General features: G+C 37.5%; 1 protein-coding gene across 5 annotated transcripts in view; it reads right to left on the reverse strand.

Annotated features, from left to right (window-relative positions):
• Positions 1–23,791, reverse strand: part of LOC150102559 (echinoderm microtubule-associated protein-like 2) — a 373,793-nt gene that overhangs the window by 188,308 nt on the left and 161,694 nt on the right. For all 5 annotated transcript variants that reach the window (XM_090399817.1, XM_090399820.1, XM_090399815.1 and 2 more), the window contains one exon: positions 7,210–7,311. In XM_090399817.1, coding sequence (XP_090255943.1) covers positions 7,210–7,311 — 102 coding nt within the window. The remainder of the gene's footprint in view (positions 1–7,209; positions 7,312–23,791) is intronic.

Consider the following 23,791-nt stretch of genomic DNA (forward strand, 5'->3'; position numbering starts at 1 on the left):
GGTACATAAGATAATAGCAGTTATGATCACGCTACCAGAGGGACTAATTTAGAGTATAGAATTGGGTCAAAAGGCATTCTGACAGATTGGACATCTGGAGATAGTTTTCGGTATTGAGACCACATGTTTAATAAACAATAAAAAAAAATTTTACCCTTTTTTTTAAAAAAAAAAGAGTAAAAAAAACCCAACAAGTTTCGTTCGTCCTAAGACTTGCAAATCATCAGGGATAATGGTGTATAAAATTGAACACAACAACCAAATTAAATAGTCAATTAGATGTCTTTTTTAACTTCATAACTGTTCATTAATTGAGAACCCGAATACATAATCTTTGTATTTGGTTGTCAGGTTTTTTTTAATCTTTTAATTTTTATTGTTTAATAAACATGTGGTTTCCATACCAAAAACTATCTCCAGAACTGCTTTCCCACAGAAACCTTTGCTCTTCATCAGCTTCAAAATGTTAATGAAATTCAGTACAGGAAATTCAATTCTATGAGATATCAGTACAAGAAATTCAGATGGACAACCACATTACAATGAAACTCAATGAAAATGTGGTGGCCCATTTACAAAACTTAGTTTCCTATAGTTATTCATTTGAATGTCTTTATCAGCAAACAAGCAAATTATCAATAGTGCAGCACAAATTCATGACACAGACTAGTATTTATTGGTTCAGTTTTGTTTGCTGTTACTGTGTGCATTGAAATTTATGTGACTGCATTCAAATGTTAAAGTATATGAAGACTGCTACTTAAAATTCGGAAATTACATGAAACTTGATTATTCTATAGTATTTTTATTTAACAGTACTAACTATTAAGTTTTAAAAGAGGTATACCGTGAGTAGACATATCGATACAAAATTAATAACGGAAAAAACTCACGTACAAAGATTATTTAATAGTATAATTTTCGCCTGTGTGTCACAGGCATCTTCAGTACATTAAGCTCAAATTAAACAATAACTGACAATTCCAAAAAGCACCACCTAAGCAGCTGGTGTAAGATAACTAAAAAGGTCAATAACTTTCCTTAAAAAAAAAAAAAAAATCAATACAATAAAAAGTTAGGAAAGATGAGCTGATTTGTAAAGTACTATCTCCCATAAAGGGGATAGACGTAAGCCATCAGATCTGTTTAAGTTAGGAGAATGAAGTAGTTTCACATGTTTCTTTATAAAGCCGTTCCATGAGAAACTGACTTTTGTGAAGAACTTTTGTCTTTCTCCAATGAACTCTGTGTCTGGTGAAGATGGCATGTTCTGCAAGTCCAGACTTTTCAGGTTTAAAGTATTCAATATAAGATTGGTGTTCTTCTAGCCAAATAGAGGCAGATCTTCCCATTTGTCCGAAATAAGATAATCCACAAGAGCACGGAATCTGGTAGACACCTGGATAATTACGATGTGGAAGCTTGTCCTTAGGAGAAGTGAGAAAGGTGGCAATTTTTCTAAACGGTCGAAAGGCAAGAAAAATATTCAGTGGTTTTAAAACTTTTGCTATACGTTCACTGATGCCTTGTACATAAGGGATAGTAATGTGCGTTATTTCTTCTGTGTTTGAAGAGGAAGACATATTAAAACTACTCGATGTTCTTTTAATGAAGCAATTCTTATAACCATTAGATAGAAAGGAAGAAGTTATATATTGTAGTTCTCTCTGTAAAAGATCGTCTGAAGAACAAAAGGAGTGGGCCCGATGAACCAGTGTTTTAATAGTTCCTGCCTTTTGACTGGGATGGTGATGAGATTCTGCATGGATATAATGGCCTGTATGAGTCTTCTTTCTATAAACTGAGAAATGTAGGTTACCATCTGGTTGGCGAAGAATTAGAAGATCTAAAAAGGCTAACTGTTTATTTGATTCTACTTCTAGGGTAAACTTGATACTAGGATGAAATGCGTTTAACTTAGTGAGAAATTGTTGAAGTTCATCAGAAGAGCCATTCCATACAGCAAAAATGTCATCGACATATCTGAAAACCAATGACTAGGTCTGGGAGAAATGTTGTCAAAGATACGTTATTCAAAATGTTCCATAAACAAATTGGAGATAGCAGGAGAAAGAGGATTACCCATTGCTGTTCCTTCAATTTGTTGATACAACTTATTTTTAAAGGAAAAATAACCAGAATTTATTACAAAATCAAATACGTTGACAATGTCTGAAGGAAATTCCTGTTGTAGTAATTCAATACTTTCCGAAATAGGTACATTTGTAAATAAAGAAACAACATCTAAACTGATCATGATATCAGAAACGTCCAAATGAAGATCTGAAATTTTATTTTTGAAATCCAAAGTATTTTTTATATAAGTATCAGTTCTTCTAGTTGAAGAAGAGAGTAAATTTTTCTTTATTTACAAATGTGCCTCTTTTAAAAAGTGATCAGCTGTATCAGCATGTGAGCTGCTGTCATATTTAGAATAGTAAAAAGTGAAAGACCTCTGGTTGAGGAAGAAAAAATGTGTTCTGTGGTCTGTTTATGTGGTTTTTTGTGACACTGAATACTGAGGAAAAACAGAGTATGAAAAGATGTTATCTTATAATCAACTGACACTAAGTCCTGATCTCCCTTCTGAAGAGGTAGCTAGAGCTTAGTATATGAGAGCCAGTTGTTTTTCCATATGAATCAATATATTTCTGACTGTATTTTTTGTTGAATAGTTCTGAGGTGAATTAGAATATTTTGTGTATGCCGGAGTACACTGGAAACTATCTGGTCAATTATTATTACTCTCCCTCCAACAGATGTGGTGTTTCAATAGTAGGAATGCTCAGTGTGGTCAAAGGCTTTCTCTTGGTCCAGTGTTACCAGACACATGGACTTTCTTGCTGTTCATGTTAGCAAGGATTATTAGATCTCTGATGAAGTGGAGATTGTCGTGGATTGATCTGTTTGAGATGATGGCATAGCTCTGGTGTTTTTCTATTATCTCCTCTAATGCTGGTTTTCATCCTGTTAGCAATAACTTTAGATATTATTTTGCAATCGGTGTTGATGATACAGATGAGTCACCAGTTTTCCAATTTGGTGAGATCAGCCCTTTTTTGGGATAAGTTTGACTACTGATGTTGTCATTCTGCTTATGGTGCCATTTGTACATGCCGCCTCATTGTACACTGTGTAGAGGAGAGGCCTGAGTTAATTCCAGAAAGCCTGACAGAACTCATTAGTGAGTCTGCCTAATTCTTGGGACTTGTCTTTTGACAAGGAGTTGAAGTCCTTTGTCAGATCCTATAGTGTGATTAGTAGCTCTGTTCTGTACTATAGCAAATCTTGAAGTTGTTTCAGTTTTGATAGAATTTTGTATGTAGCTTCATGGGATGTTGTGTCCACTTTGTACAGTTTTGGTAATATTTCAAAGTCTACAGGAAGATGTCATCTCTCTCTATATATATATGGATAGATAGATGATTTGAGTCTCTAGTCGTAGAAAGAAGATGATGTGACGAAGGTCACTCCTGCATTAAGTTTTAATTTTTTGTTGTTGTTTTTTGTGGTTGTATTTTTTCAGTTAATTGCAAGTTGCATCCCCACACAAGTGTAAATGCCCAATCTATCACACTATGAAATTAGTTATTTAAATATGCGAAATTAAGCACTGTTATTTTGAAGTTTATTTATTTATTTATTTTTGTTATTGCTACAGCAGTATGCCTTTAAGTTCCGAGTAATAGTCATAACATACAGTTTCCATGAATTCACCTGAAACAATGTCCAGCAAAAGTTCAACCAGGACCAATGTTTCACCATTAGCAACAGTTGTCTGCCCTAACTTAGCTAGTTGTTTCACTTCTATGAGAATTTTGTTTATAGCTTCACAAGTATCATTTCAAAGAGTGCAAGAAGATTTGTGGGGAGGGATCTCTATAATGTTTCCACTATCTGTTCTTATGGCACAAAGGTTAGTGGATGCTTGCTGACATTTCTCTAATGGAAAACATATTTGTTGGGTGCGTCTGTAATGTTAATATGCTAAGGTGAGATCTTATTAGGACACCTCTCTCTCTCTTTCTTCCGAGTAAGACTCAACTGCAATTTCCAGTGAACAATATTCTTCTGAGTCAGATTGACATGCTGGCTGCAGTTGTTTAATTGATGTAATGTTGTCCATCTGCTAAGATTTAGTTCATGACTGTATTTCTGGGTGAATATTTTGAGTTTTGTTTTGAAGAGCACCCACCAATTGATGATTGGTTGTGTTGTGGGTATGTCAGTAATGAGAGAGAGATCTGATGTAGCTTCTTGAGCTGATCAAGTAATTTGAATCCTGAAGTAGGCTATTGTGAAATTTCCAGTATGCTTCACCTCTGTGTCTGTTGTACTGTGCAAGAATGGAGATAATGAGGACAGAGTTGTGGTCTGAAACCTGTGATGGAATACAGATACAGTATCAGTCAAGACATGCTTGATATAGTACTCCACTTCAGCTGCCCCTTGGCTATCCAGGAGAAAACCTTTGTTGGGATTTTGTTGTCTGAATACATCTGTGAGTTCATGGCTGTTGATGATTTCTTGTAGAAGATAGACTAAAGTTTGACAGTGTTCTTGATATTGATGTTAGTCCATGGTTGGGTCTAGGGTGCAGTTAAAATCTCCTGCAACTATGACATGACTGTTGATGATGCCAAAGTGACTTGGGAAGTGCTAGCTGCTCATCTTGAGGTATGTAAATGTTCATTATGTGGTTTCTTAGTAGGGGTTTGATGCATGCATAGATTGCGCATCCAGGAAAGGTGTCAATTTGTAGATTTAGAGAACTTTTGTGGTGGGTACCAATTGCAACTCCTGATCCATGCAGTTGTGTGGCAACACAGTGGTGTAAATTGTATGGCTAGTGCTTCCACTGGTTGGAAGATTGTTGAGTGGAAATTGGTTTTCTGCAGCACTACTATTTATGAACAGTAGTCAAGCATATGCTGTAAAACTAAACTGTTTTGCAGTGGTGTGGCATATCCTCTGGCATTTAATGATATAATAGTTACTGAAGTACTCATGGCTTATTTGTTGTAACTTGAGGCAGTGATCAAGACTAATGGATAGTTACACTGTTGTTGAGATTCTAGGCTGCTGATCAGGTATTAGATCACATTCTTTTCCCAGCTCTTCTAACTCAATTATCACACAACTCATGTTTTTGGTGTAGTTGTACACTGTGAGCAGTTTTTGTAATGAGCCTTGAACTTTCTTGAGAAAACTGTGAAGCTGATCAGCTCATAGTAATCCTTCTGTGTGTGCGAGCTCATCGTCACCTTCTTCTGGTTGTTGTTGTTGTGGGGGAGGGAAATTGAATTTGCTTGAATATGTTTTTGTTGTGAAGACATGCTGATTATGTTTTGGCTGTTTGGTTAATTGTTTCCCAGCATTAGCTGTGCTTTTTGTGTCTTGTACTTCATTTTCCTGTGGTGCTTTCATTGTTGTAATTATCCCTACTTCTACCTTTCTAATGTTGTTTTGAGTTGGCTCATGAAAGGTTTCTTCCACAGATGGAATGTATGGGGCTGCAAGTTTGTTGTCTAGTATTGTTCTGTTCTCTTTGATTGGAATTTTCTGGCATCTGGTTCATTTTCGTTTGTAGTGATGTCAGCTGGTTTTATGCATTTATCAGAATGTGTGGGCATGCTTGCTTTCCTTATATGACCCTCCTCATGGTAGTAAAAGCATTGTGCAATCACAGTGATACAGAAGGTGTATGCTACTCCTTCAATTTCAGTGTTTATTATTTTTGGCATGGAGTCAGCATCATTGCTGAAGTGAACTCAAGCTTGGTTGTAGAGGCATGCAGTTGCTTATTTCAATAACAATCCCCGGATCGTTTGGTGGTAGATTTCAGGTGGAATGTCTGAAATAGTTACCTTTTGATGAAGTTAATATGAAGTATGATGGGTGAAACGTTAATATAGAAGGCACCAAAGTTAATTCCCTTTTCTATTAATTCCTCAGATCATGATGTATTTTTAAACATCTGTATAGTGCATGCAAATCTTCAGTAATGTATTTTGGTGGACTTGTTTCACTATAACTTCGAGATTAGTTAATGCTTCGAGATTAAATAGTTAATGGCAAAATTAACTATTCCACTGTCTCAGGAATTTTTTTTTTTTTTTTTTTTTTTTTTTGCAAACAGTTGTTGCAATAACTCTGCAACATTGATTGCAAAGTTTTTGCTAACAGGATGAAACCAGCACTACAGGAAGTAACAGAAAGCAGATCAATCCATAACAATCTTCACCTCAACAGAGATATAATAAGTCTTACTAACATGAACAGTGAGAACATGAGACCAAGAGGACCAAGACTACATTGAGCATTCTTACCTGCTCAAATGTTTGGAAGGCTATGGGTTTGGTCCCAACATCATTTGAGCAATCAAGATGCTGTACTCCAATACCCACCTCTCTCCAATATTAAACAACAGACTAACTACATCAGTGCCATACAAGAGAGGAATAAAAACAAGGTAGGCAACTAGCTGGATCACTTTTCAGTTAGCCACAGAGCTTTTCCTGTGCAGACTACACACTCCACTCAGTAAAGCTTATCCTTGAACCCTTCTTACCAAGCACTCACCTTGACAGCCTGTGCTGATGTCATCACCATCAAAGCCCATTGGGATGAAGACTTCTCATACATATAAGCAAATATCAACTGTACCAGGCAGCCTCAAGAGCAAAAGTAAATCCATACAAAACCAATGAGCTGCAGAGTCGCAATTGGAAAGGCAGAACCGATTCCCATGATTGGCCACTGGTCCTATGACAGAAACAAATATCGTGGAATCCAACTTAGAAACACATTTCTATGCCAGTAGAAACTGGGATGCACTATTGCAATGCTTCAAACAAATACTAGCAGAATGGCAAGTGTATGATTCACTGCATCTGAGGGGAGTAACAATAATCAATCTGATATCTTGCAGTGTGCTCTGACATACACTGAAGATTTTAACCACACTGGAGCATCTTGCATGTTCCATTCTTTCAAATATTTTAATTTCTAAACTATTTCTAGACTGTATATATATGTGTGTGTGTGTATGTATATATATATATACACACACACACATTTCTGATGGTAAATCTGTATATATAGAATAGGTCTGTGTATACAATTTAATTTAAGAAATACCAGAAAACAGTTGAGATTCTATACAAACATTAATCACGTTTAAATACATTCAAAATAAATAAAACTTACTGTTTTGGAAAATGCTATACAATTAACAGCTTTTTCCAATTCTCCAGTTCCTATTACATGAAGAGTGTTTAAACTCACTGAATCCCAGACACGAACATGTGCCTAAAAATATGAAACATATTCAAACATTTTTAAGATATTAAAGCAAAAAAGTCTACTATTAGTTCATTCACTTTTTTTATCCAGAACACTGATTTTAAACTTTAAAAAAATCTCTGTAACATAACTGACAAATAATAAGAAGCATACTGTTAATACCTTTCTAATAATCATTAACTTATTCCAACATTTTGTTATAAAAACTTTTAGAGTTCTTATTAATTTTTTAGGTTTTTTTTAATCCTTCTATTCCTTTCTTAAACCATGCTTTCCACTTCACAACCATTTTACTTAATTGCTTTCTTTTTTAAACAGCTCTGTCTTTGCCTTCAAATTCATCATTACATTCATTTCTTATTTTCCTTTTATTTTGTCTGTTTACAAGTATTGCCTTTTAAGACTTTTTTTTTCTAGTTTATTATCATTTTTTATTTACTTTATTTAACCAAACACCACTCCTCTATCTTTCAGTATTTTCCCACCTTGTATCTATTTTTCAATCAGTTCCATTCAAAAAGACCAAGCTAGTTGTGCAGATATTCCTTTTGTCGAATCCACTGAAACTTTCTGACAAAATACTGCCATAATAGATCAAATTGATGATATTATTATGATGAGTTTTGTTTGAATTTTTCAAAAAGTCTTTGTATACTCATGCAATAACAAACAGAGAACAGAGGAGACAGTTTGCATATTTAATATCAAATAAGATAAACTCAGTAGAAGCAATTTTGAATAGAATAAAGTAAAATGTTTCAAAAAAAAAAGGGGGGGGGGATAGTACAATCTATGTGTGGATATTGTCATATTAAATATGCCTGGAAGCAACAGAGCAATAAACTGAAATGAAGAGAGATCAGATATGCAGGAAAGGGAGAAATGGTGAAGACCTTGCTAAAATTCTGTTCTGGATTTGCTCCATTAGCAACACCACAGAAATGGATAAAAGAATACCAGAAAAGGAAACAGAGAAATTACTATTATTATTATTATTATTAAATAACACCTCCAAGAAATCCAAAGACTCATCAAGGAAGTGCACCTCTTCTATAATTCTCCATCTCCACTCAATCCATCAACAACAAACTGCATCATCTACACCAACACCACTAGTATTTTTTCACAGACAATCAACAAAGACAAACTACTCCTGCTGCCTTTCCACATTTCAGGTTTTTGATGGCTTTTTCTACTTTAAGTATGGATATGTATTCCTGATTGCATGTCTGCTAATTTTTTTTTTTTTTTATCACTGTGCTGTCACTGCTTGTTTCATTTTGCAATTTTTCAAAGTAATTACTCCATACATCAAGGATATCAGCACTCTTTCCTCCATTTCTGAGCTTTCTCAACAGCCTCCAAAATATTTTGCTGCTTTCCAGATATTTATTTTCTATGTTCTTAAGAAAGTCTTCCTATGACTATTGTTTAGCTAGTTTTACTCAGTGTTTAAGCTTTCTTACATTTGTCTCTATATATTCTCTAACAGCACAAGTTGACTTATTTGCCAGCAACTTTCGATATGCTTTCTTATTTTCCTTCACTGACTCTAACTTTCTGTGTCCATCATGGAGTTCTGATTTTTCTATCCTTGCAGACAACCTCACCACATGCCTCTCTGGCTGAATCAATGAATGTTTTCTTCAGGGAATTCAGGGGAATCTCCAAGGTTTGGTTCCTGTTCAAAAACTCTTTCATTTTTCTTGAATAATGTTTGTGTATTTTAGTCTACAGTTCATATCTGAGAGCTGCTCAACTTTTATTCGCTTTAAATTATAAATTAGTCTCATATTTAGTGTTGAATGCTATAGCTACTCCTATTCCCTGAATATTACTGCTTGGATATAACAATTTGTATTTATTCAATTTTATCCTGCCAAGACTAAATGGTGATCACTTCCAATTTCACATCCTCTACCAGTAAGAAAACATCACTATCAACAATAACATAGTCAATGAGACTTCTCATCAGTTGCCTCTTCTCTCCATGTGAATTTGTGCGCATTTTTATGTTGGAACATTGTGTTTAATAACCAGTCCTTGTCCTGAGCAGAAATCCAACTGATATTTGATATTATTATTGACTTTGCTCTTTTCTCCAAATTTTTTCAAAATATTTCTGTATGTCTGACAATTATTTCCTACTCTATTTAGATCTCCAACAAGGACCAACTTTTCCTTTTTCACTGTGTCAGTTGCTTTCCCTAAAGCCTCAAAAAATTCCTCCACTTCTACTTTAATAGAATCTTCTTTGGGACTACAGGCACAAATAAGTCTTACCGTCCAGTTCCCCATTCTGATATTTGCCCACATCACTCTACTTGATACTGCCTGCCATTCAAGAAGATTAGTCTCGTATTTAGTGTTGAATGCTATAGCTACTCCTATTCCCTGAATATTATTGCTTGGATATAACAATTTGTATTTATTGCTTAGAAATATTTCACAAGATGTTGTCTTTCCTGTTACACCTATTATGTCGATCTGGTACTTATCCAATTCTTCTGATAGTTCCATTTCTTTGCCATTCCAGCATCTTATGTTGACAGTACCAATGTTGAACTCTAGTGATGTGGAGTTGGGAAGTGTTTCAGAATTTGTTTCAGTTGCTAACTGTTCACTGGTCACCCTGGTTCCCTGGCAAAAACAATGGGATCCTTGTTTGACTGGGCGAAGGCTGAGCCAGCATGAAATTCTGTCATGTTGTACCATCATTTTACATTGTGGTTTAAGACAATAAGAATACAATTTGGTCAGCTAAATCCCAAGTTGCCAGCCCATCCTCATTCATTGAGTATCCAGGTAGATACCCAACAGGGTGCATTACGAGAAGATGAGGATTGGATATTAGGTCAGAAGCCATGGTTGGTTCTCTGCATTCCTTTAAAGGTTTTGACCCTTAAGCACCCTAGTAACTTATTCACATTTTATAATAAAGTGACAGCAGATCTGGATAAAAGTAATGATTATACCATGATACTGCATGACTTTGCCAAGGCATCTGACAGAATACCACATGGAAAACTATTACAAAAACTGGAGAGGATGGGAATCGATACAAGGCTAGTAGCATGAATAGGGGAATGGCTGACGGACAGACACCAGAGGTTAGTATATTGTGGAGTGGAGTCTAGTAGAATGATGGTGACTAGTGGAGTACCTCAGGGTCCAGTACTAGAGCCATTCCTCTTTAATTTGTATATGAATGACATAGGGAAAGATTTAAGATGGGATATTCAGTTGTTTGCTGATGATGCAAAACTGGGGAGAGCAATAGTTGATTGATGTAGATATCCTGTAAGATGATTTTAAATAAGTTGGCATTGTGGGCAAAGGATAATAATTGTCAATTTAACGTTGTAAAATGTAAGGTAGAAAAGGTTGCATATGGTGTATCGTATTAATGGCAATGGTTAGCAGGAAATTCATGAGGCTAAGGACTTGGGGATAATGGTGGTCAGAGTTAAAGTTCAGAGGGCATACCGGAAAAGTTAGCAAAAAAGAGCCCAATGAATTACTTGGATTGCAAAACATGTTAACAAGTAAAGATAAGGAAGTTATTATACTACTTTTGAGAGAAACTTGTGATGTGAAATTAAGAATTATCTACACGTTAGCACAAGAAAAGTACATTTAATATACTGCCAGATATTTCAGTTTGAAAATAACAAACTATCATCAGTGGCTTGACAGAAAACGGTTTTCAACAGTAGAATGAGCTGCATGATGTTACATCGCTAATCACAATATCATTTCACTGAAGAAAGGTAAACATAAGAGCGCAGAATAAATTACATGTATAAATTTACAATGTCATACAAAAAAACTTAATTTATAAAATCATACTAAAGATATCATTAGACAGATTTAGTATCTAGAAGGTCTTAATTAAAAAACAATAATAATAATTAATGTGATTTCGGATCACTTTCCCATATTTTTGACAAGGATAGGCAGTCATTCAAATGCAAGTTAGGGCATTAGAATAAGGCCTCAGAACTCTTTTTGAATAGGCATTCAAATTTATACCGACATCTGTGTAGAAGGAGAGTTTTGGAGCAGAGAATGTTGTGGTTTCTCTCTATTCCGTATTGCGCCAATCCAGACTTATCAGATTTGTTGTAAAGAATATAACATTGATGTTCTTGTATTATTTTTTCTATAGAGTGTCCAGTTTGTCTGAAGTAAGAAAGATGGCAGTCACATGGAACTTGGTATACACCAGGTGGATATTTTATTAATAGGAATATAAGTAGCTTTTAGATCATATTTCTTCAAAATTCTTGAAATTGGTTCTGAAATTCCGGAGATATATGGGATTGGAACTTGATGTATTGATTCTTTGTTTTGGTTTGGCTTGTAGGAGTCGAACAAATGTTGTGTAATCCTTTTGAAGAAGCCATTTAATTTTATGTACTGTTTGACAGTAGAAAGTTCTTTCGGTAAATGAGGGGAGTTGAACAATTAGTTCTAGCTCGTCAAATTAAACATTTTATGATTCCTGTCTTTTGAGAAGGATGATGAGCAGATTGTTTGAGAATGTAACTTCCAGTAAAGCCAGCGAAGGTTGGTCGATTGGTAGAGCCTCTGCTATTAATCGCTCGCAAAAACTTAAGCAAGTTTGAGCACGGTTAGCAGTTGGAAGGGGGTCAATTGTTCGATGGTGTTGGCACACTCTCCCTCGATGAGTCTTTAGACTCCCTGGAGTGTCGCATAATAATAATAATAATAATAATAATAATAAAAGTGAGTTTTCTGTACACAGATGTTGTTAAATTACCTGATGGTGAACGGATGAGAAGGATGTCTAAAAAGGATAATTTGTTGTCTTTTTCAATTTCCATGGTGAACTTGATATGAGAGTGTAAAATACTGATTTTGGCTAAAAAGGAAGGTAAGGAATCTGTTGTGATGCCACACTGCAACAGAGATCAATACGTCGAGTTCCAATCCTATATATCTCAGGAATTTCAGAACCAATTTCAAGAATTTTGAAGAAATATGATCTATCTAACAGCTACTTATATTCCTATTAATAAAATATCCACATATTTCTCCTCATCTAAAGATAAATGCTCAACTATGTCTCTTCCTGGTGTATACCAAGTTCCATGTGACTACCATCTTTCTTACATTGGACAAACTGGAAGCTCTATAGAAAAAAGAATACAAGAACATCGATCTTATATTCTTCACAACAAATCCAATAAGTCTGGATTGGCACAACACGGAATAGAGACAAACCACAACATTCTCTGGTCCAAAACTCGCCTTCTACAGATGTCGGTATAAATTCGTATGCTTATTCAAAGGGAGCTCTGAGGCCTTACTCCAATGCCCTAGTCTAAATACTACATCTGTCTAATGATATCTTTAGTATGATTTTATAAATTAAATTTTTTGTATGACATTTTAAATTCAAAGATGTAATTTATTCTGCACTCTAATGTTTACCTTTCTTCAGTGGAATGATATTGTGATTAGCAATCTATCATCACTTGGCTCGTTCTAATTTTGAATGATCAATTGTTTGTATTCTACCTTGTAAAAAAGTGTTTTCTGTCAAGCCACTGATAATAGTTTGTTATTTTCAAACTGAAATATCTGGCAGTATATTAAATACACTTTTCTTGTGCTAACGTGTAGATAATTCTGAAGTTATTATCTCTCTTTATGAGGCTATGATTTAGCCACATCTTGACTACTGTGCACAGATTTGGTCACATGGTTTCTTGAGGACCAGGAGGTGGTCAAAAAAAAGATTCAAAGATGAGTGACCAAAAAGGTGATAGGTCTGTGGAATGCTCCCTACAAGGATAGGATGAAGGTTTGTGGGTTAAAGTTTAGTTGATAGGAAGAAAAAAGAGGAGACAAAACTTTTGAGATATTAAAGGGGTTTTTATAAAAATTGTGCAATTGAAATTTTTCAATATATAATAGTCAGAGAACTAGGGGGCTGTAATATTTGTTTCAGAGGTATGGCTCCATGCAGGGGAAGCATAGGTGATGACCGGGCATATTACCATGTTGTACAACATAGAATTTTTTAGAACTATTAATCCTCAACTTGTCATCCAGCAATTTTCTGATAACGATGTATTGGCTTTCTTTAGCTTTGTCGAAGAGCTAAGAAAGGTTGGAAGGTGGTCAGACTTCCAACTATTAATTCTACTTAGGAGCAAACTGGTTGGAAAGGACAAGAACTTCCTATATTCATCCCCAATACTTAAGGATACTTTGGAATACATGAAGTTTAAAGAAACCTTGATTTCCCAGTTCTCCAGAGTAAGAAGTTTGAGCCCCAACCTTTGGAAATTGCAGAGGCATAATCAGGATAAGAAAGAAAGTGTGACAGATTTTTACAATAGACTACTGACCACTGCAAGAAATCTAAGTGTCTCCAAGGAAGATAGACCTCACCGTGATTGGTTGATATTCCAGCAGTTCAAGTTCGGGATTGCGAAATGAACTGAAGGGGGTAGCATACGAAAACGCAGGCAAAGTCTGCTTTTTGTTTTTTTTTTTTGGCCATTTTGTAGCACTCAATTGAGTGCTACAAATTGGCCAAAGAAAAGGAGGGGAGGTTAGAAGAAATTTATCAATCTTCTTCCCTGAGACAGGTGTGCCTTATGGAAGGAATCAGTTCCCCTAAGGATGACTTAAGCACAAGGAAGAAAGTTATTAACCCTGTGTCCCAGCAATTGGAATTCCCATTATACTCAGCAAGCTGGGACACCCTGTGTCCCAGCTTGCTGAGTATAATGGGAATTCCAATCATGTTGGACCCAAAGGTCAAATTGAGGACCCTAAACAGAAATCCGAAGGAACTTTAAATCCTGAGCAGTTAAGGAGGCTAATACAATTAGAGGTAGACATTCATCAGGAGGGTATGCTCAAAAAACTGAGCCATATAGCTGACTTGTCAAAGAAGCTTAGAGAAAAAACACCCCTGGTAGCCATCATGACAAGACAGTGAAGGAAAGGAACTGGAAAATTTAAAGGGAGGAGGGCTAGGGATAGCTCAGAAATGAAGCAAATGTCCATTAACCTTGGTAAACACCCCAAGACATAGGAAGATCAGGCCAGGACACATTGCTAAGGTGTCCAAGATTGCACATAGGATTACTTAGTTGTTGAGTAACACACTGACATCAAGAGATAAAGAAGTTATTATTCCTCTTTATAAAGCATTGATACTTCTACATTTGGATTAGTGTGCTCAGGTCTGGTCACCTGGATTCCTTGGAGATGAGGAGGCTGTGGAGAGGGTTCAGAGAAGAGTGACCAAGTTGGTGAGTGATATAAAAAATGCTCCCTACATTGATAGATTGAGAGCTTGTGGATTGCAGAGATTGGTTGATAGGCGAAGAAGAGGGGATATGATAGAAACATTCAAATTACTAAAAGGTTTTTATAGGATTGATGCAGGGGAAATGTTTCAGCTGTGTGAAAGTGATGGAAGAACAAGAGGTCATCTCTGGAAATTAAAGAAGAGTGTGGTTAACAAAGGTGTCAGAACAAGGTTTTTTGCCTGGAGGGTGGTGAATGAGTGGAATTCATTGCCTGACTTAGTTGTGAGCTCTTCGTCTGTAAATGAATTCAAGAAGAGATATGACAGATATTGTTTTGCTAGTTTGGGTCTCCCGCGATGAGTCTACTGACTCCATGGAGATACCCGTAATAATAATAATAATAATAATAAACTGCTGTCTTTCCTATCATCAATGAGGGATAAAAACCAAAGGATAATTCGATGGACACTAGAGCTACAGGAGTTCAATGTTGAAATCAAATACATCCCTGGAAAAACAAATGTAGTTGCTGACTATTTGTCAAGATCATTGGATTCGAACCAAGAGGAAGGTGCCACCTCTATAAATAAGATAGAAGATATAGAGGAAAATAGGAGGAAGCCTCCTCATCTTCAGAACTGGGACAAGCCCCTTATTATTGAGGCTCAGAAAGTGGACTCTGTGTGGAAGGATGTGTATGAGAGAATAAAGAGAGATGAAACGCTTTCTGAGGATTATTCCTTCCTCAAAACGTTACACATTAATGGAGATGGTCTACTGTTCTCCAGACAGGATGTCGTGGGGAGGTGGAAAGACAAAATCCTGGTCCCTGCAGTCATGATTCTTTGGGTGCTTCACACCTTTCATGACTCAGACTTAGCGGGGCATCAATGATTTAATCGAACATGGCAAAGAGTGAGTGACAGGTATATTTGGAAGGCATGAGAAACGATGTTGCCTTGTATGTGTCTTCCTGTCACTTGTGTCTGGAAGTCTAACATTGGGGGGAAGGAACTGTTACAGCCATTTCTGTCCCAATCCATCCTTTTCAGGCAGTAACTATGGATATTATTGGCCCACCTTCCTACCACCTTGAAAGGAAACAAATACATACTTGCTATCATAGATATGTTTTTTAGGTTTCCTGAGGCAACAGCAATGAAGGATCAGACTGCAAAGACAGTAGCTAACAAATTTTTTAAGTTGGTAATATCCCAGTACGGGATACCCCAAACACTCTTATCGGATCAAGGTACAAACTTTATGGCTGAAATTATGCTGCAGCTACGTAAACTGTTAAAAATAAAAAAATTATTCACCACACCCTATTACCTCCAGGGAAACAGGATGTGTGAGAGGCTGAATAGGACACTAAAGCATACTCTCGCAAAATTAGCAGACAACCAGATCTCGAATTGGAATGCATATTTATCTCACATCTATTCGCTTGTAGAAAGGCTCTTCACTCTGCAATCAGAGAGGCACCTGCTGTCATCCTGTATGGATTTGAGTCCATGTTCCCCAGTGAATTTAAAAGCTCTCATGTCAACACAGGATTCACAGATATTGATGAATATTTAAACAACCTGATTGAGGTTAATAAGGTGGCTCACGAGATGATTGCAGAATCCAGCAGAAACAGCTCTCAACGAACGAGAGCATATGCTAATAAATTAAGAAAACACAAAGACTTAAGACCAGGGAATATAGTCCTTCTTGAGCAAAAGACAACTAACATGAAAGGGGGGAAGTTGGGTAGGAGTGCTTTAGGGCCATATGAGATTCTGTAAAAACTATCCCCAGTGAATTTAAGATTCGGGATAAAAGGGATCAAAGGAAGATAGTAATAGTCCACTCCGATAGAAATAAGGCTGTATAAGGGCAGATCTGACAGATTAGTATGTCTGGGAGACTCTTTGGAAAGAACGTGGGGGGAGGCATTCCCTCCAAGCCGACTGCTCTGGGAACCAGAACATGAGAAACACCAGGCAGAAAATTAATGGAGTGAGAGGTACTGAACACCGAAGAAAGAAATATAACGGAGGATATGCCAACAACCTGGAGGGAGGGAATAACATACCCCTAGAGGAAGCAAGTGCAAAGTACAATGCGTTTGAGGATCATAATATCCAGGATGTCAGAAACAGAAAACCCCCTGAAGTACAAAGGGAGAAAGGAAATGAGGTTAATGGTGAAAACAGAAACTATGCTCAATCACGATACAATTTGAGACCAAGAAAAAACTAAAAGGGTGAGATTGTAGTCAGGTCTTCTCCAGAAAATATGCAGGCAAGAGGGGAAAAAAAAAAAATTTTTTTTTTTTTTAGAGAGAGTAAGCCTATGTAAAATCTTGCATGAAGAAAATTTAGAACAAAATTTTTTATACCGATTTTACTTGGAAATAACAAATTATACAAAATACTTGTAATTGAATTAACGTTTAGCTCAATTTTTTTTGCTGTATTGAATCTAGTAAAATATCAGAGTAAATTGTTAAAATATTTAAGAATCACTGAAATTGTACAAACAAAGAAATAGCTCAGACAGGATTAGACCATATAGACCTGAGGCTAGCAAAAATTGCGAAGGTCAACGGGCTATGGGTCTTCCCGCAGAACTCAGCTACAGCGGGATGTCAAGGAAAACCCCTCCAAGAATATCCGGGTGGTTTAATCTGAGGCCATTCCAAGGTCAGGAGAGTAGGATAAAAGGGAGAAATTGAAGGGCCAAAGTGATCTGTTCCTGGCTCATGCTTCTGGTCTCGCTTCGAAGAGGTTCCTGTGTCCAGCCATTCCAAGGATGAGGGAGTCACGTCCTGCCAGCAGAAGTCTGATGATGATGATAGGAGGTTCGTAAAAGCAGTGACGGTCTATTCTAGAAGTCCCACCGCAAAGTTTCTTGATGACCTCCGGGTATGCTGTATCATCGTTGCTATGAACTAGTGCCCAAGTGTGGTTTTCACCTGAACCTGTTCATTGATCTTTAGGATCGAGTGTACTGAACTAGCTGACAAGGTTGCAAGTAAGAATTTTGTAGAACTTTCCTAGATTGTAAAAATTAAGGCTAAGAATGCTGATCCCATAGTTAGTTAGTTAGAACATTTGTGAGGTCGGAAAGCCGCACTTCTAATTAATTGTGAATTAACTGTTTACAGAGTTCAGAGAAATTTGTTAATATTATATGATGAAAGGGAAATTGATTGTAAAGTTTATTTATGCCTAATTCGTTTTGTTGCTCGAGTTAAATCAAGTTAGAATGTGTAAAAGGTCTATCCACATGTCTGATTGTTATGAATATATATATATATTGACCTTTCCATTAAGCTTAAGCGAGAAATGCTAATCTAATCGAGTAGAGAACCACAAATGTGCTTTTCCTTTGTCTCCAATGATATTTAGCTGAGTTAATCAGTGAAAGACATTTTTGATATGTGTAGATTTAATCCTTGTAATTGCCTTGACTTAGAATGAATAAACTGTTTTGTTTGTTAATAGCTTGCCTGATTCTGCCTTACCAATGCACTGTCTCATAAAATATAGAACCTGTGTGTCCTGAAGATAGAATAGCCACGACTGACTGATATTAAGTTTAAACGTTGCTTGAATTAGGATTAAACCTTAGAGGTATTTCCGTGTTGAATTGGATATTTCTTTTGCATGTATGGGAAAGACATACAATTCCTCAATGCGATCTTTAATGGTGCAGTCGAAAAACAAATAAATTTTTAAAGATCAGTGCAAGAGAGAGTCAGCAAGAAAGACAAAGGAACTGGTTCTAGCCTGAAGCACTTACTGAATCTTGACTACGTACATGTGAAAAATAGCATACATATGACCTTGAGAAGGGAGGAATTAAATTATAGCCAAAGAGGATTAAGAGATCAAGCAACGACTACAAACTCGGTAAAATACGACTGATAATTAAAAGAATATAAAGGCACAGTTTGACGGTTTGATAATAAGTAGTTGAATAAATAATATCAAAGTACATACACCTAATATATATATAAAATTAAAGAAGGAGATATTATTACAGAGCCATTACTTAAAAGTTGTATAAAAGTGTAGTTTGTAGGGGTGTTCAGACCAGATTTTTTGCATGGAGAGTGAGGGGAATGGATTGTCAGAATTGGTTGCAAGTTCCCTGATGGTAAATGGATTCAAGGAGAGGCATGATAGGATTTGTGTGTATGATGGTTGATTTGAGTCTCCTGCAATGATCTCTAGACTCCATGAAGATGCCATAAATAATAGTAACAAAGAAAACAACTAATGTTTTCTTTATTAAATTAGAAACTAAATTAGAAATTCTCTAATTTTTTGACAATTGTTAGAGGATGCCTTGAAAAAGAGACAGACAGAAAGAACACAGCTTCATTCAAATTGGGGACAGTCACTTGTTTACAGTATAGATCTGATGACATATGCATGTACAGGAATGCCTATTATTATCATCCCAAGACCCCACGGAGTCAGATTCATTTAGGAGATCCTTTTGTCATACACACACACAGCTCCAGACCATGCGTTAAACATTGTCTGGAGCTGTATGTGTCTCAAATTCTCTGCAGACACCAGACTCTCAGGCAAGGCATTCCAATCATTCACAACTCTGCAAGCAAAAAAAATCTGCTTCTCACTCCCCTGCTCACACCCTCCTTACACAGCTTCCAGGGATGTCCTCTGGTTCTCCCCCTGATCTCCCACCATTTGCTGTAAAACCTCTCCAACACCGATCCTATTTATTTATTCATATGGAGTTTCCTCCCTTTTCTCCCCCGTCCCTATTGGGGCAAGTTGAGCCTCCTCATGGGGGTTAAGTATTTATGGCTGTAGATCCATGTGTGTTCACTGGTCCAGTTTGCCTGCTTGCAGGATGAAAAATCCCAGATAAACTGGGGGGGGGCTCTGCTGTCCACGCCCAAGACCAGCTAACCTGGCTATGGCTGAGGAAGATCCTTAAGTTCCTCACGTCAGTGACGGAAATCAAATCCAGGACACTCCTTCCCCAGGCATATGGTTGCGAAGCGCAAAGCCACTAGGCTAACCGTGTGGACACTGATCCTATAACAACCCCTTACTAACTTGTAGGTCTCTATCATATCACCCCACTTCCTCCTATCCACTAGACTCTGTAAATGCATCATCTCAACCTTTCCTAATATTCGACATTCCAGAGATCAGAAACTACCTTAGTAAGTCGTCTCTGGACCCTCAACATCTCTTTATCCTTTTGAAAACCAGGTGACCAAATCTGTGCCCAGAAGTCCATGTATGGCCTAATCAAAGCCTTATACAATTGAACAAGAATCTCCTTGCTTCTAAAAGTTAGTGTCCTCCGCATCATTCCCAGAATTCTTTGTGTTGTCCTCACATTGGCAATGTGTCCCCTAAATTTCAGAGCCTTATTCACTATCACCCCAAGATCTCTTATTTCCTCCAACTGCAACAATACATTCCCACCAAGCATGAATTCTACATCTCATCTTTGTTTCCCAAATCGCGAGGTTCAGAAGGTGAATTGGATTGGATGAAGCAAGAAATGAAATGGATGCGGAATGAAATAAGAGAATGCAGGTCAAAACTATTAAAATAAATCATGATGGCATGAAAGAGTTAACAAAAGATGAGCGAGTGGCATTGTATGGTGACTCCATTATTAAAGGTGTGCTAGAGGATAAAATGCACAAGGTATGTTTTCCAGGCGGTAAAATGAGTAGAGTGATTGAGGCATTGAATATGAGGCGGGAACGAGCAAAAGAGTTAATTGTATTAATTGGTACGAATGATTTGAGAGAGAACAAGGAGCATGTCAGAATGAATGTCAGGAGACTGCTTGGAAAGATAAAGGAGAATAGTGTGACAGGAAGGGTGGTCAGTGTGTTGCCTAGGTATGATTGTGGTGAAATGAGGCGGAGAGCAAGGATTATGAATGATATTCTGGCTGAAATGTGTGAGGAGATGGGAGTACAGTTTGTTAATGTGTGGAATGAGTTTGAGGGACGAAGTGAGCTGTATGGGAGCGATGGACTGCATTTGAGTGGTTATGGTGTGAGTCGCTTGGAGAGACTGCTGCTGGAAGGTAGAGAAGTGAATAGAGAGAATGAATCAGATCGAGAGGGGAGTGATGTGGAAGAGCAGGAGAGTAAGACAGGAGAGATTGAAGGAGTGGAAATGAATGTGGAAGTGAGTGGTATGAGTATAGATAATGAGAGAATGGGTGTGCAAGAGGAACAGGGAAACGGGGAGGCTCAGGGTGGACAGGGATACACAGCGTGAGAAAGGTGGATGCTCCAAGAGGAGGTGAGAGAATGTGTAGGCAGGAAAGTAATGGGATGATCAGGGATCAAAAGGAAACAGATGGAATTGCAAAGGGTTCTAAAATGAAGAAGCAGAAAGGGAAATGGCCCCAGTCCAGCATGGAGAGATCACATCGAGTGAGTGGTATCAGTGGAACTAGCTGTAGATCCAGAAATGAGTTGTTGTGTTTGTATACCAATGCTAGAAGTATAAGAAACAAGGCGGATGAAATGGTTGCACTAATTGCGTCTGTGCACCCAGAGATTGTCGGAATAAGTGAGACATGGTTAGATGAGGATGACATCCTGACAGGAATAGAGATGGAAAGGTATGATGTGTTTCGTGAGGATAGAAGGGGTAAAAAGGGAGGGGGAGTGCTATTGATGATAGAGAAAGAGTTATGTCCATACAAGGTAGAGATGCAAGGGGGAAATGGGGCCAGTGGTTTTGAGGCAGTATGGTGTGAGATAGAGGTGAATAGATTCAAATACTTGGTGGGATGTTGTTATAGACCTGGTAATGTGGATGGTGGTGATAGTGAAATGTATAGTCAAATAAGCCAAGCAAATAAGAAAAGGATGATCATTATGGGTGATTTTAATTATGGCAATATAGATTGGAATGAAGAGATAGCAACTGGAAGTAAAGAAAATGAGTTTCTTGAGTTTTTGAGGGATAACTACCTCAGACAGTATGTAACAGAGGGCACAAGAGGATTAAGGGTCTTGGATTTGGTCATCTCATCGGAGGATGTAATTATCAATGAGGTATCAAATCATCCACCAATTGGCGAAAGTGACCATGAGGTGATTACTTGGGTGGTTGCCAGCAGTGCAAGGACCCCTGTGAAAAAAGGGTATATGTGGAACTACAAGGGGGGTGATTATGAAGAGCTCAGGAGACAGCTTGCAGATGTAGCATGGAATGAGGAGTTAGCTGGAAAAGAGATCAATGCAGCTTGGGGGATTTTCAAAAAATATTTAGTGGATGCAATGTCTAAATGTATACCACGGGTGAGAAGGTTAAATAAGTTAGGTGTGAGATGGATGAATAAAGAGATTAAGCATGCAATACAGAGAAAAAGGGCATTGTGGAGGCAGCATAAGAGAAGTGGAAGTAACCAATTTCATGAGTTCTACAAAGACCAGGCAAGGAGAGTGACTTGGTTGGTGAGAGTAGCTAAAGAGAGGTATGAACAGCAGTTAGCTAATGAAGCTAAAAAGAATCCTAGGGAGTTCTTTCGATATGTAGCCAGCAAAAGAAAGAATGATTATGGAAGGATGACATTGATTGGAGGAAATGGTATAAAGACAGCTGTTGCAGAATGTGTGGTGGAGATACTTAATGAGCAGTTCATAAAGATCTTTCAATCTTGTGAATGTGACTTCATGGAGAGATTAAGAGCAGTTGATGATGGGGAGGAGAGACTGACTGTAAGTGAGCAAGAGGTGTTTGGGGAGTTGAGTAAACTAGATGTAAATAAGGCTGTGGGACTTGATAATATATCACCGCGTATTCTGAAGGAATGTGCCAGAGAGTTGACACCTGCCTTGACATATTTTTTTAATACGAGTCTTGCACTTGGTCAAGTCCCTAAAGAGTGGAAGGAGGGCAAGATTGTGCCACTTCATAAAGGAGGTGATCGAACTCAAGCATCAAACTATAGGCCTATCTGTGTGTCAGGTGTTGTGGTTAAGTTGTTGGAGAAGCTTGTGAGAACTAGGATCCAGAGTTGGGTTGACAACAATGGTATAATCTTTGATGGACAGCATGGATTTGCTAAAGGGAGGTCGTGTTTTAGTAATCTACTTACTTATTACAATAAAGTGACTGCTTCCTTGGACAGAGGAGAAGGATACACAATAATATACTTGGATTTCGCAAAAGCTTTTGATAGAGTGCCTCATGATAAGTTGACAGTCAAACTAGAGCAGATGGGGTTGGATATTAGATTAGTGCATTGGATTGGAGACTGGCTATCTGATAGGTATCAACAAGTTGTGTATGGGGGTGCAATATCCAGGAAAAGGAAAGTCACTAGTGGAGTGCCTCAGGGATCTGTTTTAGGGCCATTACTATTTAACTTGTATATTAATGATATTGGCGAAGATTTGGATGGAGATATTCAGTTGTTTGCAGATGATGCAAAGTTGGGACGAACCATAAAGAGTAGTGAAGATGTTGTGGCCTTGCAAGAAGACTTGAATAAATTGAGTGATTGGGCAAGCAAATGGGGATGTGAGTTCAATGTTGCAAAATGTAAGGTTTTAAAATTTGGAAAACAAAGATGGGATGCAGAATTTATGCTTGGTGAAAATATATTGTTGGAAGTAGAGGAAATAAGAGATCTGGGAGTGATAGTGGATAAGGATCTAAAATTTAGGGGTCACATCGCCAAAATTGTGAAGACAACACAAAGACTTCTGGGAATGATGAGGAGGACACTGACATGTAGAAGTAGGGAGATTCTTGTTCCATTGTATAAGGCTTTGATTAGGCCACACATGGACTATTGTGCCCAGATTTGGTCACCTGGTTTTCAGAAGGATGAAGAGATGTTGGAAAGGGTCCAAAGGCGACTGACTAAGGTAGTTTCTGACCTCTGGAATGTCGAGTATGAGGAAAGATTGAAAAGATGTAATTTGCAGAGACTAGTGGAGAGAAGGAAGAGGGGAGATATGATAGAGACCTACAAGTTGGTAAGGGGTTGCTATAGGATCAATGGTGGAGAAGTTCTACAGCGAATAGTGGGAGATCAGGGGAGAACCAGAGGTCATCCCTGGAAACTGTATAAAGAGGGTGTGAGTAGGGGAGTGAGAGGCAGGTTTTTTTCGTGCAGAGTTGTGAATGATTGGAATGCCTTGCCTGAGAGTGTGGTGTCTGCAGGGAGTT

This window comes from Typopeltis vanoorti, chromosome 10, assembly GCF_054136105.1.
Source record: "Typopeltis vanoorti isolate ZY-2024b chromosome 10, IOZ_Tvanoo_1.0, whole genome shotgun sequence".
Lineage (NCBI taxonomy): Eukaryota > Metazoa > Arthropoda > Arachnida > Uropygi > Thelyphonidae > Typopeltis > Typopeltis vanoorti.